The sequence below is a fragment of the Larus michahellis genome, chromosome 15 (genome assembly GCF_964199755.1).
Source record: "Larus michahellis chromosome 15, bLarMic1.1, whole genome shotgun sequence".
Taxonomy (NCBI): Eukaryota; Metazoa; Chordata; class Aves; order Charadriiformes; family Laridae; genus Larus; species Larus michahellis.
The window spans coordinates 5,443,169-5,463,579 of record NC_133910.1 but is presented as its reverse complement, the minus strand read 5'-3'; the positions used below and the strand labels follow the sequence as shown (position 1 = coordinate 5,463,579).

Genomic DNA, 20,411 nt, shown 5'->3' with positions numbered 1-20,411 from the left:
TCATCTTAATTGGTATTTGATTTGATTCGACATGATCTCCCGCTTGTAAAACACCTTGAGATGTTTCTGTGTGTGAGGGTGTCCTGGAAACGCTGTTGTACCGTATTAATGAGCCTCTGCTGGAACATAAAGAAGGATCATTAGGAGCCCCCAACTCCTCTGACATGCCGGCGGCAGGGCGGGCGCGGGATGCCGGGGATGCAAGCCGGGCTGCGGTGGGCTCGCTGCTCCCCGGGGGGTGGGGGCACGGGGGGAGATGCTCGCCCCACGCCAGGCGCTTCTGCATGCGGCACGGCAGCGTTGCTAAGCAGTTCAGGCACTCGCCGTTCTCCTGCTCCGTTTCCCCAGCCCCGTCTTCCTCGGGAGGCAGAAATACATTTTAATATCCCGAGTAGCCGCGAAACATTCTGTATTATGCTATTATCTCCGGGGGGGCGGGGAAGATTGCAAAGCACTTGGCGTTTAACACCCACATATGGCTAACACCATGGGCTGTGTGCTGATAAAGATGGGGTAATTAAAGTTTATTTTTTTTATAGACTAATCTCCCAAGCATGTATTTATGAGCCTGATTTAGAAACATCATATTACCAAGAGCGCGGGATATTTGTGTTGCTCGTAAATCCATACGTGTTCTGAACGTACCTTTTTTTTTTGTTTGTTTTTCTTCCCTTAAATTTAGGCAGCACTGGCAATATTAAAAAGAAATGAGCTCGGAGTTTGTTGAGTTCCGCTCCCCCCCTTCCTTGTCCTTTAGGTGGACAAGGGAAAGGTGTACCAAGCAGCGAGTAATTAACTGTGTGAGGAAATGATCTTTCAGAGGAGACACGGTGCGTTTGGAGGGGCCGTTTGTGGAGTGTTTACACCGGTGGCTTTGAATTTATCTTCATCTTGCAGCAGGTGCAAAATCTTCAGGGGAATGTGGTGCTTTGCAAGCTGTTCCTGAGCTGTCTGCAGAGGGACCCGCATCTTCTCCGGGAGGCCGGAGCCGGGCTAATTGGCACCGGTGTTAATGGGGGGGAAAAAAATCCTGGGTGGGAAAGGTGGCGGTGACAGAAGCCCCTCTGACCACAGTCCTGGCTACTCCTCTTGTCTTCTAGTCTAATTAAGCTGCTGTTAATTGGATCGCTAGCAGAAAGCATCTCAGGTGCAATTTGCCTTTTCCTTTCTACTTCTCTCTCCTTTGCTTTCGCGGGCTGAGGGGGAAAGGTTGTTTCACCCCTTTGGGGAAGAAGTGATTTCTTCGTATTCTTCATCCTCATTGTGTGTCCTTCCCGCTGCTCTGCCCGCTCCTCAGGCACAGGCTCCCTGGGTCTGTCTCCTCTAGGAGCTCCCGCAGGCCATCGCTTTCCCCCCCGGACAGCCTGGCTGAGCACTTGGACACGCACTCACTCCACTGCAACCATCCAAAATGCAACAGAAAACAGTTTAATTAAAAATATAGAGAGGTCATCTCAATATATGAAGGATTTAGTAGGGCAGACGAATCTGGAGAGTGGGTTTTGTCTCAGCCATGCCTGGTCACCACCTTCTTCTTGGGCTTTTTGGACCCCACAAGACCCAAACGAAGACTTGCGTTGGGTGCTGAGGCTCTCAGGGCTCCTGAGTCCCATCAGCCGTCCATGAAGGTCTTGCATTCCCCGCTAAGCTTCCTCCTCTTGGACAAGGAGGTTAATACCAGCTTGTTTGGTGAACATGGGTTTGCAAATCTGCACTTTAAACATCTCCCTGAAAGCCTGGAGATTGCAAGGAGATGAAGGGAAGAGCAGGCTTCAGCCAGGTAGAGCTCCCATGTGTGGTGTTGTGGTTTATGTGGTACCATCTGAGTTACGAGCTGGGTTTGGATCATTCCCCAGCACAAGGAAGGAATTGGTCATTTTGCCTTCCCTCTTGAACAGGAGCAGGAAGCCCTGGTGAATCTGTTGAGGTTGGTTTGGTTGGCAATGGTTTGCTAAGAATACATTTGCTTGCGATTTTAGAGGCCTGGCATGAAGCTGTTTCCCTCCAGAGAGGTGTTTAGAGGCAGCCCAGGAGTGTTTCTGATGGAGCATCAGCGGTCTGAAGAGCAGGCAATGGGATGGAGGACAGGAGCGATGTCCCTCTCTTTAAAGAACGAGGGAAGGATCTGCTTTGCCAACAGCTTCTTATCAAACCTGGCAGCAAACTGGCCGTGAGCAATAAAGAGCTGAGCCGGAAATCCAATTTCTGCTCAAGCAGAAGACCCATTGTTTTGGTTCAGTTGGTCAAAGCCAATGTCAGGCAATTCTAGAGTTCAATAATTAGCGCCGTGATGGAAACGAGCAGGGAGCAGGAGGTAGGGGAGCGAAGAAGGTAGTTACAGGAGACTTGTAGCACATTGTCCCTTTCCTTGGGCAGCCAAGTGCAAACTCATTGAGCTGTAATGGGCTTTTTGCTGTTTCAAGCTCCTGTGCCCCTCTCCTCTTAGTCACGGGGAAAGAAGGAGCTCTGTGGACCGATGGAGATGGGAGCTCCTGGATCCTAATTCCTCCAGCTCCACTCCAGCTGCAAGATGGTGAAAGCTGCCATCGTACCTGTGATTCAGGCTCTTTGTGAAAAGGGGATAATGCTTGTCTAACTCAGAAGGGATTTGTGATTTAATGTTTGCAAAGCACTTTAAGACCCTGGATTGAAAGGTGATTTATAATGGTAAAATCCAGTGTTCTCTCCTCTATTGTATACCTGTCTGTGTCCAATTATCCTGATGGAGGCTTTTTTCCTTCTTTCCTCTTTTTTTTTTTTTTCCTCCCCTCTTTTTTTCTTTTTGCATTCCTGTAGTAACTCCAGCCAAGCGCAGGGTTTGTGGCAGGCACAGTATGCCCAGCGAGAGGATGAGTTTGTCTCCCAAGGAGGTGCTAACTCCTTGAATATGAATGAAGACTGGGAAGAAAAAAAAGGGGCTCGCAAGGTGAAGAGCGCAGGAGTTTGGCGATGGAGCTGCGAAATAGGGGTGGGAGGGCTGTTTAGATGACACGCGCGTAAGGAAAGTAAAAGATGCTTCATAAATAATCAATTTGAAATACTCCTGTTGGTTGTAGTGATGGGGGCGTTTTCCAGCAGATCGGCCACTTCTGTCTTGCAGATGCTGGTTGGAGCATCCGCGATGTGCGGTAAGGGATGCTCTGGGGGGGTGTGGTGCCCTGCCTGGAGAAGGCAGGTGATGCCATGGGCTCTGCCCGAGCGCGGGATCCCTGCCCTGGCACCAGCATCTCTACCAGCGGCTTCGGTCAAACCACAAGCTGTGCAAGTGCTAACTGGCTGGGTGTTATTTCCCGTGCAATTTTCAAACGGATGCTTTTTGGAATCCGGCTTTGCTGATGAGATGGCAAGGGCCAGGGAGCAAGGGAGGAGAGGCTGGGATGGCTTCCGAAAATAAATAAGTTGTCCTCACCTGAATCCTGAGGAGGGATGCGGTCAGGTCTGCCGGGAGCTCCGTCGTCTCAGCAATGCTGTAACAGACTGTGCTATAGAGTGGGGTTAATTGCCGGGCTGTGCCCTCTCCTTGGCATTGCCGTGCTCCCCGGGTGGCTTTTAATCGGTGTCCCAAGCGCCGGAGAAGGGAACCAGCTGCTCTGTGAGGCATCTGTCATTAGATTTGAGCAAAGCGGAGCGCTGGTGCGAGGTGTCGGACTGGGTGGCCGTGGGGGATGCGGTGCAGTTGGAGCCGCGCTGGGGCAGCCCCTGGTGCTGGCGGGGCTGGGTGGGCAGGGGACCAGTGGTGCCCCAAGCTGTGGTCTGCAGGGCTGCTCCCTTCTCAGGCAGTGGAGACCTATTGAGGGTGTAGTGGCGGCCAGGGAACAATTTCTCCTGGTCTTCTCCATCAGTGGCGAGTGTCTCATCTGGACATGCGTTTGCTCCTGGTTGCACCCAACAAGAGCATCCGAATCTCCTGGGGCAGCCAGGTCTCTCCCAATGACTCTGTGTTGCCCAGCTTTACCCCATACCCAGCGGAGTCTGGGGGTTGCTCTGTCCCACCCAACTGTAGTTGACAGTGATTCGATCATCTTAATGCTGTGCTGCTCCATGCGGTATTCCTGGTGGGTTTGTACCTGCTGCCGGCTTCTCTAGACCTGAGGATGCTCAAGCTCCTTGTTTGCTTGTTGGCTTTCACCTAATGCTTCAGAAAAAAATCCAAATGAAATAGAAGCCACCAACCAAGCCGGTCTGAGCGTCGCCGTGGGGTGATGGGATCCCCCCAGCCCCATGGGGTTATTCCTCGGTGCAGGCACCCCTTCGCCCTGCTGCCAGACACATGGCCTTCGAGAGAAGGGCTGGCAGTCTGGGAGTGTCCCCCACCCAGGGACCGGGGGGGCTGGGTGCCCGCTTCGGCGGCTGGCTTTCATGTGTCGGGAAGTACTGAGCTGCTTTGTGGGAGATGCCGTCAGCCTCTGCGCTTGACAAAACAGAACTTGTTTTGTAATATCTCCTGCCTGTCAAAAGCGGCTGGCTCTGTAGGTCGCTTTGTTGTTCGGCGTAGTCCCCCTGTGATGACTGAATATTTATATGTATTTGTGTAAATAATTAACACTCATTGGTGCTATATAACATCTACAGGTGTGAACTTCTGATTTTAAGGGAAAGCAAACGATGCCACGGTTGAGGCAGCCCTTGGATTTGGTTTCATTAGCTTGTTTCGACTTGACAAGATTTGCCAGAGAAAAACCAAGGCTGACGAGAAATGACAGTGGCTTTGCTGGGGGAGCCTGGCAGGGGTGGTGAATGCCTCCGGGGATGGGGGGTCCTCAGCGAGAGGGTCTGTACAGGGCTCTGAGCAGGTTTTCTCCCTCCTCTAGGAAAATACAGTCCCTGAGATGGGTGTAACTCAGTGAGTGAAACAAGACAAATGTTAAAAACCCAGCCGAACAAGGCATGGTTTGCAGACCTCAGGAGCTCTTCCAGCGCTACTGAGCTGACGTCCGTCTTTTTGATCCCTGCCCTTCTCCGGGGCTGGGGCTCTCTCGCATCCACGTGGGGAAGGGGGGAGCCTGAGCAAGCCCCTGGTGCAGCTTTGGCTGTTGGCCACCCACCCTTCTCTCTGCCTTCCAGGTTCCATGAAGAGCCCCGTCAACAAGACGGCGCTGACCCTGATCGCCGTCAGCTCCTGCGTCCTGGCCGTGGTGTGCGGCTCCCAGCTCTCCTGCCCGCTGACCGTCAAGGTGACGCTTCACGTACCCGAGCACTTCATCGCGGACGGTAAGACCCTCAGGGGACTCGGATGCCGCTGCCCCATCGTGTGTGTTTGGGATGTGGGCGTCCTTCTCTTTGGGAATTGCCCCAGCTGCGGGGATCCCCCTTCCCAGAGGAGCAAAGCACACCTGTGAGCCCAAGGCTGAAATCTCAGCCCTCTTCTTCTTCCTCCTTCCCTTCCTCTTCCTCCTCCCCTTCCTCTTCCTCCTCTTCTTCTTGCTATTATTGTTATTACTATTACTGTTACTACTATTTAATTGTTATTTATTTTTATTATCATTACTACTATTACTACTACTACTACTAATAATAATTGTGTCTGACGGATATTCCTGTTTTCCTCCACCCTCACTGACGAGCCCCGGGAGCCTGCCCAGCCAGACGTCCCGCTGTCCTGCAGCAGCAAAGCTGCCTGTCCCAGCCCCTCGCAGCAGCACGGAGTGAGATTGCTGGGGTTTGAGCAAAGGCAGAGATGCTTTGCAAAATTAGACGAGGGCTGCTGTCACTATTTATTGCTTTCTCCAACTGGGCTCCTTGCGTTTGTTGTGTTTCACTGACCTTTTCTTTATAATGCGCAGTGAGCGTCGAGTGCAAGTTTTCGGTAACATGAGGGCAAATTTCATTTTCTTCCAGCAGACGGGACCCATTATTCAGTCAGTTCCAATTCCTCAGCTCCTGCGCTCGTCTCGCTGCTTGGGGCATGAGGAGGGGGCACTTTTTCCCTGCTGGAAACATGACGCAATGAGCCGGTGCATCACCAGGTGCTGGGGTGTCCCGGCGTGGCCAGCTCCTGTCCAGCCCCCGACTTTGGGGGCTGGGATGGAGGGCAGCTCCTGGGGTCGGTTAGTGTTTTGAGGAGAGGTAGATGGTTAAAGAAGTGCAGCGGCACGGCAGCAGCAGGGGGTGATGGAGAGGGGCTCAGACCATCACCCCATGGTGGGGATGGACTCACCAGCGTGGTTGGAGTGGGATTCAGCCCTGCTAAGAGGGGTTTCTTCTTGGCTGTGATGTGCATTCATTGGACGTTACCTGCCCTGCAACACCGACAGAGCAGTGCCCTCCCCAGCTCCACCGCTGTCCCTCGCTGCCTCGTTATCCCCACTTCTATGTCTGCACCTAACAATGCTTGTGGGATGGGTGTTGTGTGCCGTGGGTCCATGCCCCTGTGCTGACTTGCGAGGCCGCCTCTGCTCTCATCCCCAAGGATGCTCCTCAGCTGCTGACTCTGGAAATTACAACCTAGTCTCCGGGTATGTGGAATATCCTAGCAGGCAAAGCTTGGTCCGTAAAGAACAGAGGAGGAGAACATCTACTTTGTGGTCTCAGGTTGGAGGAACTGAACATCAGTGGAGACATGAAAAAGGCATGACTTGAAGCAAGGGACTTGTCTACGCCTTGACCTGTTTCTAAAAGGCTTTAAGGGTTGTCCAGGCTTCGCTTAAATATTCCAAAATCTTCACAGATCATTATTCTGAGTAGCTGGAGAATAGAAACTCCTTTTGCACTTGCGAAATGAGGCTGCTCCGGTGTCAACTCGTGTGTCCCTTTGAGATGGGCACTGGCCAGTTCATCACCAGGACTGGGAGTTCGCAGCTGGTTGTTGGTCCTTGTTGAAGGTCAGGCAGGAGGACAGTGGTGGAGATAGGACCCGAACATCCTGCTCCCCGTCTGCGGTTCTGGCCTAGGGAAGACAGCGTGTCTCCGAAAAAGAAAATAAAACAAAATGCAATGTGACTCTGGAGAATGAAAGTGAAAAGCTGAGCCTGTGCTTGTCACCGGGAAAGGGGTGGCAATGCAAATTATGCAAATATGGAGAACACTCGAATGGAAATGACAATGAAATACCAATAAAACAGATTAATATCCTTGAAACTGGGGGAAATGGGATGATCTCCAGTCCCGACTTAATGACTTCTCTAAAGAGAAAGTGGCAAGAGGACTGGTAAGAACGGTTTGGAGAAGAATTAAAATGAGCTTTGTAATGAAACTGTAAAATATAATTACAAACCGAGAAAACTTTTTTAATATTTTTTATGAGAAACAGTCAAATTCTTCCCATAGAAGCAGCCGAGACGTTTTGCAGCGGCTATCACTTTTACTGAAATCTCATCATTTTATGCGATGGCAGAGTCCCTTGCCTGGGAAGAGAAAAGCTCTTAAAGTTGTCCCTTCTTTTTGAACAACACCAAATCCCAAGGCAGCACCCAACCGGCAGCAAAATATTATAAAACATTTAAAGACATTAGAGAGCTGCGACGGGTTGGGAAATTTTAATGATACCCAGGAATAAAAACCTGGCTGGCTGTGTTTGCAGAGGGCTTGGCACATGGAGTCTTACGCTGATGGAAAACAGGGGGCTCGCTCCTCCCTGGCGAGCTCCTGAGGGGGGTTAAACCCGCTTTTTTCCTGGATGCAGGAAGGGGTTGGCGTAGGCATCCCCTCCTGGGCTGAGGTCTTTGGGCTGGGAGCTTTGATCAGCCTGAAAGCAACCTCTGGTGTGCACCGTGTCCCGTAAATGCTGCCGTGCGCTTAAATAGCCTGGTTCCCCGAGCCCTTCTCTTTTGTATTTCGCACGAGGATAAGGCCGGGGTGGTGCGTTCCCTGGAGACATTACCGTGCGAGACGAGGATGCCCTCTCCTTCCTTTTTTGAAATGCCGTAGTTCAATAGATGACCGTAGCCAAGGAAAAAAATCTTAAAGCCGGAGCAGCTACCAACACCTCTGCGGGAAAAGCCAAACAAAGAGAGAGGCTGAAAGAAATCCCTCTCTTTGCAGATGCAAACTCGTCTTTGAAGGAAACTTTAAATAGATGCCAGCCGGCTCCAGCGCGCCAGGAGCCAAAGCCAAGTTGGGAAAAGGAGGAGGGAAGCGAGGAAAAAGCCCCGCCAAATGTCTCCAGCCTCAGAGGAAAGCAGCTTTTCCCCTCCCTGCAGCGAGCAACGGCGTTGGGGAAAGAAGCTCCCGAACCCGCTGGAGTCGCAGGATGGGAACTGGGAGGGGAAGGACTGGGACCAGAAGCCAACTGGCAGCCGAGACTGGGAGGATATATTCCAAGCAGCAGTATTAATAACCAGCCTGTCTCTATTGCCCTTATTTCTCTCTCTCGGTTTGTTTTCTTCCTTTTGTTCATTTGATGGGGTTCCCCCCACCCCTCCATCCCTGGCTCCTGTGAGCAATTACTGCCTGGTTTGTACAGCTGCTCTGCCTTCATTTAACGGGGTGGCCGCATCCAGGAAAGGCTGGCAGAAGCTGGCGAGGGCGGGCTGGGGGCTCCTGCCTCCCAGGAATGGGTCGCTGCCTCCAAATCCTCCCCGAGGATGCCCCGGGGGGAGCATCCTCCCCTCCCTGCTGCTGCTCCGGGGCGTCGCGTTTTGGGGCAGCGTCACTCTGAGCTGAGCGGAAAGCGTCGTTCTGATTTCGGAGATGGCTCGGATGTATAGAAATAGTGGCTTTTATGGGGATGTGGAAATGCAAAGCATTATTTAGAGGACCCTTAGCAGTGCCAAAGGGGGGAAGAAAGGAAATAGAGCCCCTCCGTCTGAGCAATAAAACCCCTTATGATTATGTGAGCCACTCAGCTCTATACATTCAATAGTTGATTTTGGGTTGTTTTTTTCTTTTTTTCCCTTTTGTTGTAAGTAATCAGTCAAAAAGTAGAGCTACAGCAATGGGAGCGGCTTGCGGGGAAGGCAGGGCTGGAGAAAGGTACCCTGGAGGACTCAGCCTGGAGTGTGTCCTTGCTGCACAACACTTTGAAATATAGTGTCAATTAAAGCTTCCCGTTTTTACAGCCTGCGAAGACGTTATATACGGTGTGGGTGGATGTTTGTATCTGGATACTTTAGTGGGAGAGGTAGCTGAGATCCTCCGGTGCGTACAGAAGGAAGCCAGAGCTACATTTAGCCAGGGGCTTGTAGGGCTTCGTTTTATAAGTGGAAATAAAGTAAAGGGCATAAAGCAGGTTTTCTGCCGCTTCAAAGACATCTCAGGGCATTCGCAACCTCCATCCCTCCTCTTCTGAGACGTGTGCAGAGGGATACGTTGGTGATCCCTTTGTCTGGAACGTCGCTGGGCTGCGGGCTGGCTGGTGGATGGGGGTGAGGAGCAGGGGCACCATCTGCCCCGAGCCCCCCGTCTTTCTGCCGCAGCTCCTGCCAGCACAGCTGAGCTCCCCTGGGGTGGGCATTGTCCTGCAGGCAACGGGGGAGGAGGGCGAACACGGTCCCACCCCGTGCGAAGCCAGCGAGAGCAGCAGGAGGTGGAATTGCCACTGGAGACAGTGATTCTGCCCCCTCTACTCCGCTCTGGTGAGACCCCACCTGGAGTCCCGCGTCCAGCTCTGGAGCCCTCAGCACGAGAGGGACATGGACCTGTTGGAGCAGGTCCAGAGGAGGCCACGAAGATGATCTGAGGGCTGGAGCCCCTCTGCTGTGAGGACAGGCTGAGAGAGCTGGGGGGGTTCAGCCTGGAGAAGAGAAGGCTCCGGGGAGACCTTCGAGCCCCTTCCAGTCCCTAAAGGGGCTCCAGGAAAGCTGGGGAGGGACTCTGGATCAGGGAGTGTAATGACATGATGAGGGGCAGCGGTTTTAAACTGACAGAGGGGAGATTTAGATGAGATATTGGGAAGAAGTTCTTTGCTGTGAGGGTGGTGAGCCCGTGGCCCAGGTTGCCCAGAGAAGCTGTGGCTGCCCCATCCCTGGAGGGGTTCAAGACCAGGTTGGACAGGGCTTGGAGCAACCTTTCATAAACCCATAAACCCATGCTGGCTAGGCCTGATCCCCTGCTTGTCCATTATATGACTTGTAATGGCATTTAAGATGATCTGCTCCATGACCTTCCCTGCTATTGAGGTCAGACTGACAGGCCTATAGTTTCCTGGATCCTCCTTTCTGCCTTTTTTGGAGATGGGTGCTACATTTGCTACCCTCCAGTCCATTGGGACCTCCCCAGCCTGGTCTGGTGGGAGGTGTCCCTGCCCAGGGCAGGGAGTTGGAACTGGATGATCTTCAAGGTTCCTTCTCACCCAAACCATTCTATGATTCTGTGAGACCATGCGTTGGGTTTAAGTGACAAGGTGGTAGAGTTGGAGGAAGATCTCTGTGGCTTTTTTTTTTTTTTTTTTTTTTTTCCTTTTTAAGCTTCATGCATCTGCCCGTCTGAATGATGACGTTCTGTGGTTGTCACGCAGCTGATCAGTAATTGTTTCATCTGAAGATTATTTCCTACCTTCCCCCCACCACTCTTTCCTCCGAGACGCCGGTGGAATTGGATGCTGCTATTAGCAGCTTGTGTTAATTTTCCCTGAAGATTGCTGGAGCTCTGCAGACTGCAATTGTTGGACTTGCAACAACTTCTCATTTTGGTTTTAATTAAATGTGTTGCTTTAAATTGTTTGCTTTTGACATCTCCTGCTCAATCTTCTGCAGCCCTCAGAGGTGACCCGGCATTAGTTTGTGTCCTCAGGCGCTCAGCACGTGCTGCGCATGCGGCCGCGGAGAAATGAGCAGCAGGAGGTGGGGGACCGGCTGCCTCCCTGTTCCTTTTTACAGTACAGAAAAGCTGGAGACACTCTTTGATTTACATGGGAAGCACCCCAGGTTACACCAGAAGGATGGAGAAAGGGATCCGACCTCAAAGGCATCTCTCTGGGTTTTTGGAGGGATGCTGCCACTGGGGCAGTGGGGTCTCCAGCTGGTCCCAGCCCCACCAGCCCCATCTGAAATCAGGGAAGGGAATTTGCTGGCTTGAAATGAGGTTTTTCTTGTGCTGCGTCCTCCCCCTGGAGTCATTTTGCTGCAGAGGTGCCCGTTTTGCCGTACGGAGACCCGGGTCAGGGCTTCGGCAGAAGCAATGCTTTCCCTTTGCAGACTCGGTGCCAGATCTGTCTGCCCCTGTTTCTGGGAAGGTGACTGTTTTTTTGGGGGGCAGCTTTACAGATTGCATTCAGTTCCGTCAGCTCTAAATCACCGGGTCACCTCCGTGTCTGCATTACAGCTTACTCCTGTTCCCGTGCCTCTTTGGCTGGAAAGGAGATGTGAGCAAATGGCTGCAGCATTACCAGACATGAACTCTAAATATTAACATCAATTTATAAACCGTATCAGCATGGATCAAAGGGATTCCAAGACGGTTTTACGGCGTGAACGCTCTTTGCATGAAGAACTAATAAGATTCTGGAGGCTGAAGTACATCATGTTTTTACCGTGCCTTTGACAGGCTTGTGATCCCGCGCTCAGCAATTCCCCGTGCCGGCCGCGTGCCTCTTCCTTTCTCCTTTGCAGGATTCATCAGAGCAAAGCGGGGGGACTGGCGTTGACGTTTGGATGGTGTCAGCGGGGGCCCGTTCAGAGCTGGGAGCTGTTGCATCCCGAGAGAGGCAGGATGCACCCACCGCTGGGGAGGTGGCATCTCCCAGCACCTGCTGAGCTTCTACCAACACCATTTACCCTCCAATTTGGGAGAGATGGTGAGAGAAGACTGCAGTAAGGCACGATGTCTTTGACCAGCTAACCTGCTCCCTTCCTAAATGGGGGGATGCAAACACTGGCTCCTGCACCTGCATCAGGAGACCCTGCCCGCTTGCACCACGGTCGGTCTGGCTTAGGCCACTCTTGCTTTCGCACAAGAATTCGTGGGAACCCTGCAGCAGCAATGATGCCGCAATGCAGCGAGGATTTTTGGAGGCTGCATAGCTGGGAACGTGCTGCTTCACTTCATCGTTCTGCCGACAAGTAGCGTTGCTGATGTGCAGTCTCTCGGTGAGTGGGTGGTACCTCGCCCCGGTCCCGTGGCGTATTAACTTTGCACGTGCTGCCTCTTGGCTGTGTTTTCTGATGTCCTGGGAAGATGTTTGGTCTTGGTGCTGTCTGAAAAAAAATCACCATTCACACACACTTTATATTTTTGAAAGCTTATCGGAACTCCTCCTTCATATACTTTGTGATGCGATTAGATTTAGGCTGGATTTCCCCAAACCCTTGTCCAACATCTAGGGAGCATCGCTGAGAAAGAGCCTCAGGCTGGAGTGTGGGAGTTGGGAGATACGGAGCATTAAGGAGAAGCTTTTCTTTAGGATTCTAATTTCCGTCTCAGCCATTGCTGGCCCAGATGCCTGCTGAGGATGGAGATGTGCTGTTACTAACGCCTGCGCAATTATATTGTCTGATAATGCCATGGGAGAGCTCGTTGCAGCGTGAGCTTGACCACAAGGCAGGGGTGGGAAGATGCCATCCAGCTTGGGTTTGGGGAAAGGTGGCCAAGTCATCACCTGCTGAATGAAGTTAAATCCGTGCGCTGCTTGTCAGAAGTTCCGCCCTGGCGAAATCAAGACTGACTGCCAAGAAAACCCAAAGAAAGAGTCTGTCAGAATTATCAAGAAAGTGCAATTTAACAATTAAAATGTAACCCTGCTCCTCCCACGGGAAAGATGCTTCGAGTCTGAGCTGTAATTACATACAGATTTGTATCAGTAATTTGCTTCTGCTTTGCCAGAGCGCAAGAGCTGTGGCAGGACTGACGGCGTTTCGAAGGGCTGGGGGTCTCTGGGTTTGATCCTCAGAGGGTCGGGGGCGCTGGCGCGAGCGGCCCATGTGTGGGCTGTCCTTCGGCTGCTGAAAATACATCCCCGAGTCAAGCACCGTGTGCGGTGTTAACTGTACGCGCTTCGGCTGATGGAAGAGTAAATGAAAGGCTTGTCTGTAGGCTTTTGTTGTTTTACAAACTTGCTCTCATAACTTAGGCATTTCATCTTCTTCAAGAGAGAAACCATTTGAAAACCAAGACGAAGTGGATACCCTGAGTTTCATCCCGGTGGGATACTATCCCTGGTTTCAATGTAGAATGAAGAGTTCGGCTTTGAAGAATTTAAATTATTCCAAAATTTCCAAGTTTGGCGCTGAGCAGGAGTGGGGTGGTAAAGCTGAGCACCGCGTTAGTCTGCGGGTGCGATCCTGCACCAAGCCCGGTTTCCTGGCATAGGTCAGTATCTGCGTGTCCTGGAAATCCAGGGTCTGGCTGGCTCTTCTGCACTTTCTGAAAGAAATTTAAGAACCAGAAGTTTTCTTTCCCTGGGACTGGGACAGGAGAGTGAGAGCTGATCAATGGAAAGAGCTGATAGGGGAGGAGTTGTCTTTTTGGGAAAAGTTCTTTCAAGTTTAACAAGGGGAAAAAAAAATCTCTAAAGAAATCAAATAGGTTTATTCTTTGTACCTATGGAATGGAGCAAGAGGGATAATCCTTCCTCTAGTGTTAAAAAAAATAATATTCTGTAACAGGATTATAATTGTACGATAGTCTAGGGATGGATACATTAATAGCAACCTGTAGTATGACCTCCCATGGCTTTCCAACAGAAAATACTAATTTTAGATGAAAGGGAGTTTCATTGGCCAAGATACAGCGAATGGACCAGAGAGGACAAAAAGAGCAGAGGGAGGAAGAAATAGAAATTCTTCAAAAAAAAAATTATTTTTTGATCTCTTCCCTTGAAAACAAGAGAGAGAGAGAGAGAAAGGAAGAGCCAAACCCTTTTGGCTGCCTTTTGGATGCTTTGTTCTTTTCCCTTGTTAGATATCTCTTCTGAGCTGTTTTATCCTGTTGTGTTCTGGAAAATGATATTTGAAATGTCAAAACTTCAAGCCTCTTTTGTCAAGGCTTAAGCAGTTCCTCTGAACTTTGAAGGAGACCCCAGCATGAGAGACATGAACTTTTGATGCTGCCTTAACTGATCTGGCTTTGATCAGTGTTGGAGAAGGAAGGAGGGGGGAAAAATACACACGTGCAAAAACCCAAACAAATCAATGCCCCGAAGTGCTGGTGGACCTCGTGGAGCCGGGAGGTGGTTGTGTGGCCGTGTACTGATGTTCTCCGTGTCACTGCAATGCTATTCGTAAAGCCAACAGTGCTTGAGGGACATGTCCTGCAACGGGGGTTCCTGGAAGGTGGTGGTGGTGGGTGGAGAGCTGCCATTTTGCTGCTGTATTTCCTTGTTTGGTTGATGGTTGCTTTACCCTGAGACCCAAATGTCTGTGTTTAAGGGGGATTTCACCAAGCTTTTGAGTGGGAAGCTCAAAACTTATGTGTAGGAGGACACCTGGGAGCGGGCAGGGTTGGCAGCAGAGGACAGCGGGTTGGACGGTCTCTCCACGTTTCTTCAGAGAGTGTCTCTGCTGGGATCTGCTCCCCGGGGTTCACAGGCAGCAGCTGTAGGTGTGCTTCAGGCTGGGTGTGGGGGTGATTTGGTGGGGCCTGAGGTCCTCGAGGCAGGTTTTCAGAGGGTGGTTGGGAGCAGGGTCTGCCCCCCGCTGCCCTGGTGGTGTGGGCCCCTCAGGTTCCCCGTCATCCCCTGTCCCTCCTCCTTGATTTCCCTCCGTTGAGAGAATGAGCGTTGGTGAAAACAAGCCTGGCTGATGTTCCCAGCAAGCTAAAGACGTTTGAAACGGCTCCTGCTTAAAAAAATGTTTGTTCTTGGTAGTTTCTAACAGGATTTGATACTCAACCTGCCCTTTCTGGGCTTTTCAAGATGGTTTTGATAAGCGCGTGCTGGTGACTGTTTTCTATGTGTGGATTCTTTGAAAATAAAGAGAAAAATTGTGTGAAAAGGCTTTGAAGTCTTCAGAATTTTAGCTTTCAAAATATTTGTAAAACGCCTTTTCCTGTTATTTTTTTTCCCAGGCAAGCTATAAAGGGATCAAGGTTGGGCTGTTTGTTTGTTTGTATTTTCAATGGGAGTGAAGGTGATGAGAGTGTCTGCGAACATCTCTCAAAACCTTACCCAGCTGAGCTGCAACACACTCAGCTTCAAAGATGTGAGGAGTTTCCTTGCTGGAAGTTGTCCCCTCCCTCCTAGGAAGGAAGGAAAGTGTTTACAATTAACTAAAACCTTTAATTTCCCTAGGTTTAGTTTGTTTTTTTTTTTTTTCTTGGACTGGAGAAGAAAAGCCTTTATTTTACACTGAACTTGGATTCAGGGATTTTGAATTAAAATGTTTTGGGTTTTTTTTTTTTTTTCCTTAAAACTCGTGATATTGAGGATGATTTCTCAGTCAGACTTACTGAAATCCGAAGTAGTAATTCATCTTGAAAATACCGGGACTTTTCTTTTTTATTTAAGTTACCGTCGCATTATATTTGGGAAGGTCTTTCTCTGTACAGAATATGGCAGAGCTTGATCAATTTGCAGATGCCTTTCAAGCTTCCCAAATTGGTGGCGTCACGTGGACACCAGACTTCTGCTGCAAGGGACGTTGTTGGCTCCTGGCCAGGTGTCACATTTTGGTGTTGATTTAGGAGGTACTTCCATAAGTAGATAATTTGGGGGTTTTTATGCTTCCAGCAGCAAACAGGCCGGGTTATCCAAAGAAAATGGAAATTTAGCAGCAAGGCCATGAATGTACTTCCTCCTCCCGGAGGAGCTCAGCACGTGGGGGTGGTGGGGAGCTCCGGAGGTCACCCCTCCATCGCCCACCCCGACCATGGGGTCCCCTCCCTGGAGCAGCTCCTGGGCCAGATGCTCTGCCAGCTCGAGTCACCTTCATCTTTATGAATACTGATTATATGACTATTTTATGTCTGATTTGCTTCTGTGGCTGTCAGGCTGGCTGTATTTTAAATAGAAGTGGGGTTCATTAAGTGGGGATTTAATCAGAGAGCTGGTGGTTTTGCTCTTCAGTCTTTGGGTGCGGAGGGAGTTGTCTGTAGCTGAGCCTCAAAATGTGCTTCCGTGCTTCCCAAGGCTCGCGCTTTGTTAGGGAACTACAAAAGTCGGGAAGAAGGCAAGATTGACAGGTTACCACACAGACACCTACCCGTAAACAGTAAACACTCCCCATGGCGGCACGACGCGTTTCTGTTTGGTAAAATAAACCGGTGATAATTATCATTGGTATTTAAAGCTATCTTTAAATATTCATGGCAAAGCACGATAATTGGAAAAAAAACCAAAAATTACATGGCTCTAAGGTGCTTCTTTGTGCTGAGCGTTCCCACGCGCTCCGCTGGTGCTGGGGAGTTTAGCCGGCAGTTTCCTGCTGCCGCGTGCCTGATTGAGATGTATCCTGCAGCCGCGGTGACGCGGGCTCCTGCCTTGCTGCGTCTCCGGAGCAGCTGCATCCTCGACGTCTGGTTTTCATTTGCTTGAACAGTCAGTAGCTTGGCAGCCTCCGTCGGCTTTGAGCGTGGAGATGCGCCCGTGAATATGTTTCTGGTGTAGAAAGGGTATGAGTGTAGAAGATTTGAATTCATGTGAAATTAGGGCCCGGATTTGTACGGTGCTGAGGTCGCAGGATGCCTGAAGATGGGGTTGCTCCCTGGAAAGCTTGAGTTCAAGCTTTGCGTTTTTTAACCTGTGCATGGATAATGCGGCACAGGCTGAGGTTTAGAAGGGCTCCTTCTTGCTAAAGGGTCCATGATTCTCTTCAAAAGGAAATCAGGAGTTTGTGTTCAAGCAGGTTCGTGTGGGGTGGATGCTGCTATGGGGTTTTTGTCCAATTTTTTTAATCTTAGCTTTCCTTGAGCTAAGATCTTATGCAGCGCTTGGAAAAATAATGTCCCAGCCCTTTACTAAGTGATACAAGCCCTGAAGTTTCATGAAAATACACACGCTGAATCTGTAGACTTGCCATCCTTGGGTGATTGCTAGGAAGGATTTGAATCTTCAGAAAATGGATGCAAATTCTGCTGGTGTTGGCAAGTCCTGGCGCCCAGTGGAAGGGTGGCTGGGGGTTCCTGGGCTACCTGGCAGTTCCCCTTGCCCAGTCCCCTTTGAAGGTTTCTCCTCCCCTGGTTTTAGGAGCTTTTGCCCTGGTAACTTTTGCAAAACACCACTTAATGGCAGAGGTTTTTTGGGCTCCCCTCTGATCTGTGCGGCGCTATTATGGAGGCAGTCTTATAATCAATGTAATTGAAGATCAGAGTTAATGAGGACCTCTGTGCCTGCAAAATCCCCCAAGCGATGTTGGGCCTCAGATGTTAGATAAGGAAATGATTGGGCTGAACTGAAAATCTATTTGGCTAATTAGATGATGCATATTCCCAGGTGCCAGTGGGGAAAAATACATTTCACAAAATAAAGAAACGTAAGATTTTGTAAGAAAAGGTTTTTTTGGCAGGAATTTGCTTCTAACTCTCAGGAGTGAGAGGGTGAGGGAGTGTCTCTGATTCGAGACCGCTCAGACGAGTAGTTGGGTGTTGGGCCAATTCACTCACCTTCAACTAAAGAGATGAAGTGGGAACAGCCCGTGCTGCCGCTGCCCCTTGGTGCCCTGACCTGGCATCCAGGTGTCTCGTGGAAACCACCTGCATCAGCTGGGCAAGCCATGCTCCGATCGGATGGATCACAATAGTTACATTGGTCCATATTTCTGCAGAGATCCAGGAATCAAATCCAGTGTCTCGTGATGCTGAGTAGGGTAGGGGTAGGGCAGTGTCTGGGCAGAGGAGTGTCCCAGCTGGTGGACCATTCGTTGGGGGATATTCATATGGAGTGGAACGGTCAAATGAAGTTCTTTGGGTCTGAGTGTTGGTGAACTTGGTGTTATTTCACTGATCCCAACATCGCAGCAGCTCCTGAAGAGTAGAGTGTTCTGGTATTGGGCCAAAATGCATGTTTGGTTTTTTCTTTTTTCTTTTTACACTCACCTAAACCTAACACACTCTTTTCCCACCCTCCAGGCAGCAGCTTCGTTGTGAGCGAGGGGAGCTACTTGGACATCTCCGACTGGCTTAATCCAGCCAAGCTGTCCCTCTACTATCAGATCAATGCCACGTCCCCCTGGGTGAGAGACCTCTGTGGACAGAGGACCACTGATGCTTGTGAACAACTGTGTGACCAAGAGACAGGTAAGGGAGGCCGGGGAAGAGTGAAGACCTTGGAAAGCTTGGAGATGAGAGGGAGAAGGTTTGTCTCTGGGTATTTCGATGCCCGCTCGGCTCACTTCTGCCTTAGCCTGGTGTTTAGGCATGGAGGACCAAGAGGTTCCAGGAGGGTCACACAGTGCTGACCCCCATCAGCAAAGTAGAAAGAAGGTGGGCACAAGAATGGGGATTTGAAATGGTGGACCTGTCAGTTCTTTGGTGTGGCAACTGCAGGCACATGGAGTTTATCTCCTTCTAAGTAGTGCTATTTTGCTGTCAAGTCTGGAAAACCTACTTGTGAGCTTGCCCCATCTCCATCCCTTTTCTTTTTTGACCATTCCACTACAGTCCACCACATTTCCCATTCGTCCTCCTGCCTGATGGTCACCTAGGTCACATCTCCTCCAGTCCTTCCTTCTGGAGTTGCCGGTTCTGCCATCTTTCGTCATCTGTAAATGACCTTTTTGCTGAGCGTGTTCTGCTTGCGTGTTCTGTCCCAGTGAAGCAGTGGCCAGCCCTGCTGGGACTCTGAGATGTGGTGCCGGGCAGAGAAGTGTCACCTTTCCTTCTGGCCTATGTCCTTCTGGGTGACAAATGGGGATCTGGCGTGTGCGGTGATCCGGGAACACAGAAGCAGCAAACGTGCAACTAGTGAAGGCAGGCATGGGGTGTGCGCGGGTGGGAAATAAGTCTGTGACCCCAGCCAATGGGTGGCCCTCAGGAGTTGACATCTCAGCTGGTGTGGGTGACATGACCATGCATGGGAAGGTCGTTCAGGGACTGTGCTGGTTTTTTTGTGATGTGGGGTGTGCGTGCCCTCTGCAGCGGTGAGCATTGCTCCTGCTCCCCAGTGCCTCGCCGCGGGTGGGATGCCTTCTTGGTGGCGTGGAGACAAGCGGCCGTGTCGCTCCTGGCATGCTCTGCAACTAAAAAGCCTGCAAAGCCCCCCTGTCTCGTCGCAGAGACAATACTGTTCCCAGGTTCTCCGGGTGACCCCCTTCCCTCCTCTCCTGGCAATGAGAGTCTCTTCACCGTGTGTTTGTGTATGAGACTCGTGGTCGGGGTAGGGACGTTGGTTTCTGGTTTTGATGGGGGGGTTTGAAGAGGGGTGGATCACAGAGGAGAAGGCTTTTTCTAAGCCTCCTTCTGCCATGGACTGTGCTGTTAATACATTAATAATGAGAATTCCTCCAATTATGAGCGCACCATGGGCTGGTGGGGGTGACCCTGTTCTCATCCCTCCCTGCTCAGCTGCGATGCAAATACTGAACTTGGTTTCAAAACCCCTTTTTCCTGGTCAAGGCAATGTTCTCTTCTTAGCACTCCTGTTCCTCAAGGCTTGTCTGCACGGGGGCACTGGCAGGCATCGCTGCAGCAGAATAATTACGCTGGATGAATTCCCCATGTAGATGAGCCCTGGGCATCACCTACAGTCCCAAGGAGGGCTGGGAGGTGGCAGCAGCCACCTCGGCAGATGGAGATGGTGCAGGAGAAGGCTCTTCTCATCCAGATGTCGCTGAGCAGAAGGATGGTTTCGGGCATCGGTGAAATGCAGCCACCTCAGCGGGAGAGGCAAGACGTGTTCAGCTGTCCCCTGGTTCAGGGGAGCAGGAGGGAAAAAATCCTGCCTCCAGCAGAAACCGTGGGGAGACCGTATGGAGCCAGACCGTGACTTCCGCATCGGAAGAGCCCCGTGGCTCTGCTCGCCAGCCCCGCACCGTCCTTGGCACCGAGCAGGGCTGGTTTCATCCTCGCGCAGCCTCCACTGTGAGGAGCGGCTGCTCCCCCGAGCCGGCCCAGCTGCTGCTCCCCCCGCGTCCCCCGCTCGCCCGAGCAGCTTGTGGCTCTCGCTGGATGCCCCACGCTTGAGCAGGATGTGTCAGATCTCGTTTGCAGGGAAGGGAGCGATGCTCGTTAGCCCAGGAGGTGCTCTGCTCCAGCACCACGCTGGATCCTGACCTCGCCAGCTGCTCTGCAGCTCCCAGCCCCGGTTCCCATCCTCCCTGCTGTACCCGTGATGGGAGGCGAGGGCAGAGCAGCCTTGATCTCAACCTTAGGTTCCTCATCCAAAATCCGTCATTTGGCTTCTTCCCTCTCTCTCCAGCCTGGGATTTTGCACGTGGATAAAGCAAAAGCTTTCTCCTCTCTATGGCAGTTGGATCCTCAGGGGCAGAGCAGGACTGGCCCATGGGGCTGCTCATTTTTGGAGCCTAAATCTAAGACCCCTTTAAAAGGTCCAAACTTCACAAGAGCTGAGCAACCACCCCCTGAAAATCAGGCCTTTTCAAGTACCTGCTTGACACCCTGCCCCAGGACGTAGCCCCAAGCACCAGTGATGGTCATCACCGTTGACC

The 20,411-nt window shown here is 51.2% G+C and overlaps 1 protein-coding gene across 5 annotated transcripts in view; it reads left to right on the top strand.

The window, feature by feature from the left end:
* The window catches only part of ASTN2 (astrotactin 2), a 377,208-nt gene that overhangs the window by 138,637 nt on the left and 218,160 nt on the right, over positions 1-20,411 (top strand). For all 5 annotated transcript variants that reach the window (XM_074609111.1, XM_074609113.1, XM_074609112.1 and 2 more), the window contains exons 6-7: positions 5,065-5,211; positions 17,875-18,042. In XM_074609111.1, coding sequence (XP_074465212.1) covers positions 5,065-5,211; positions 17,875-18,042 — 315 coding nt within the window. The remainder of the gene's footprint in view (positions 1-5,064; positions 5,212-17,874; positions 18,043-20,411) is intronic.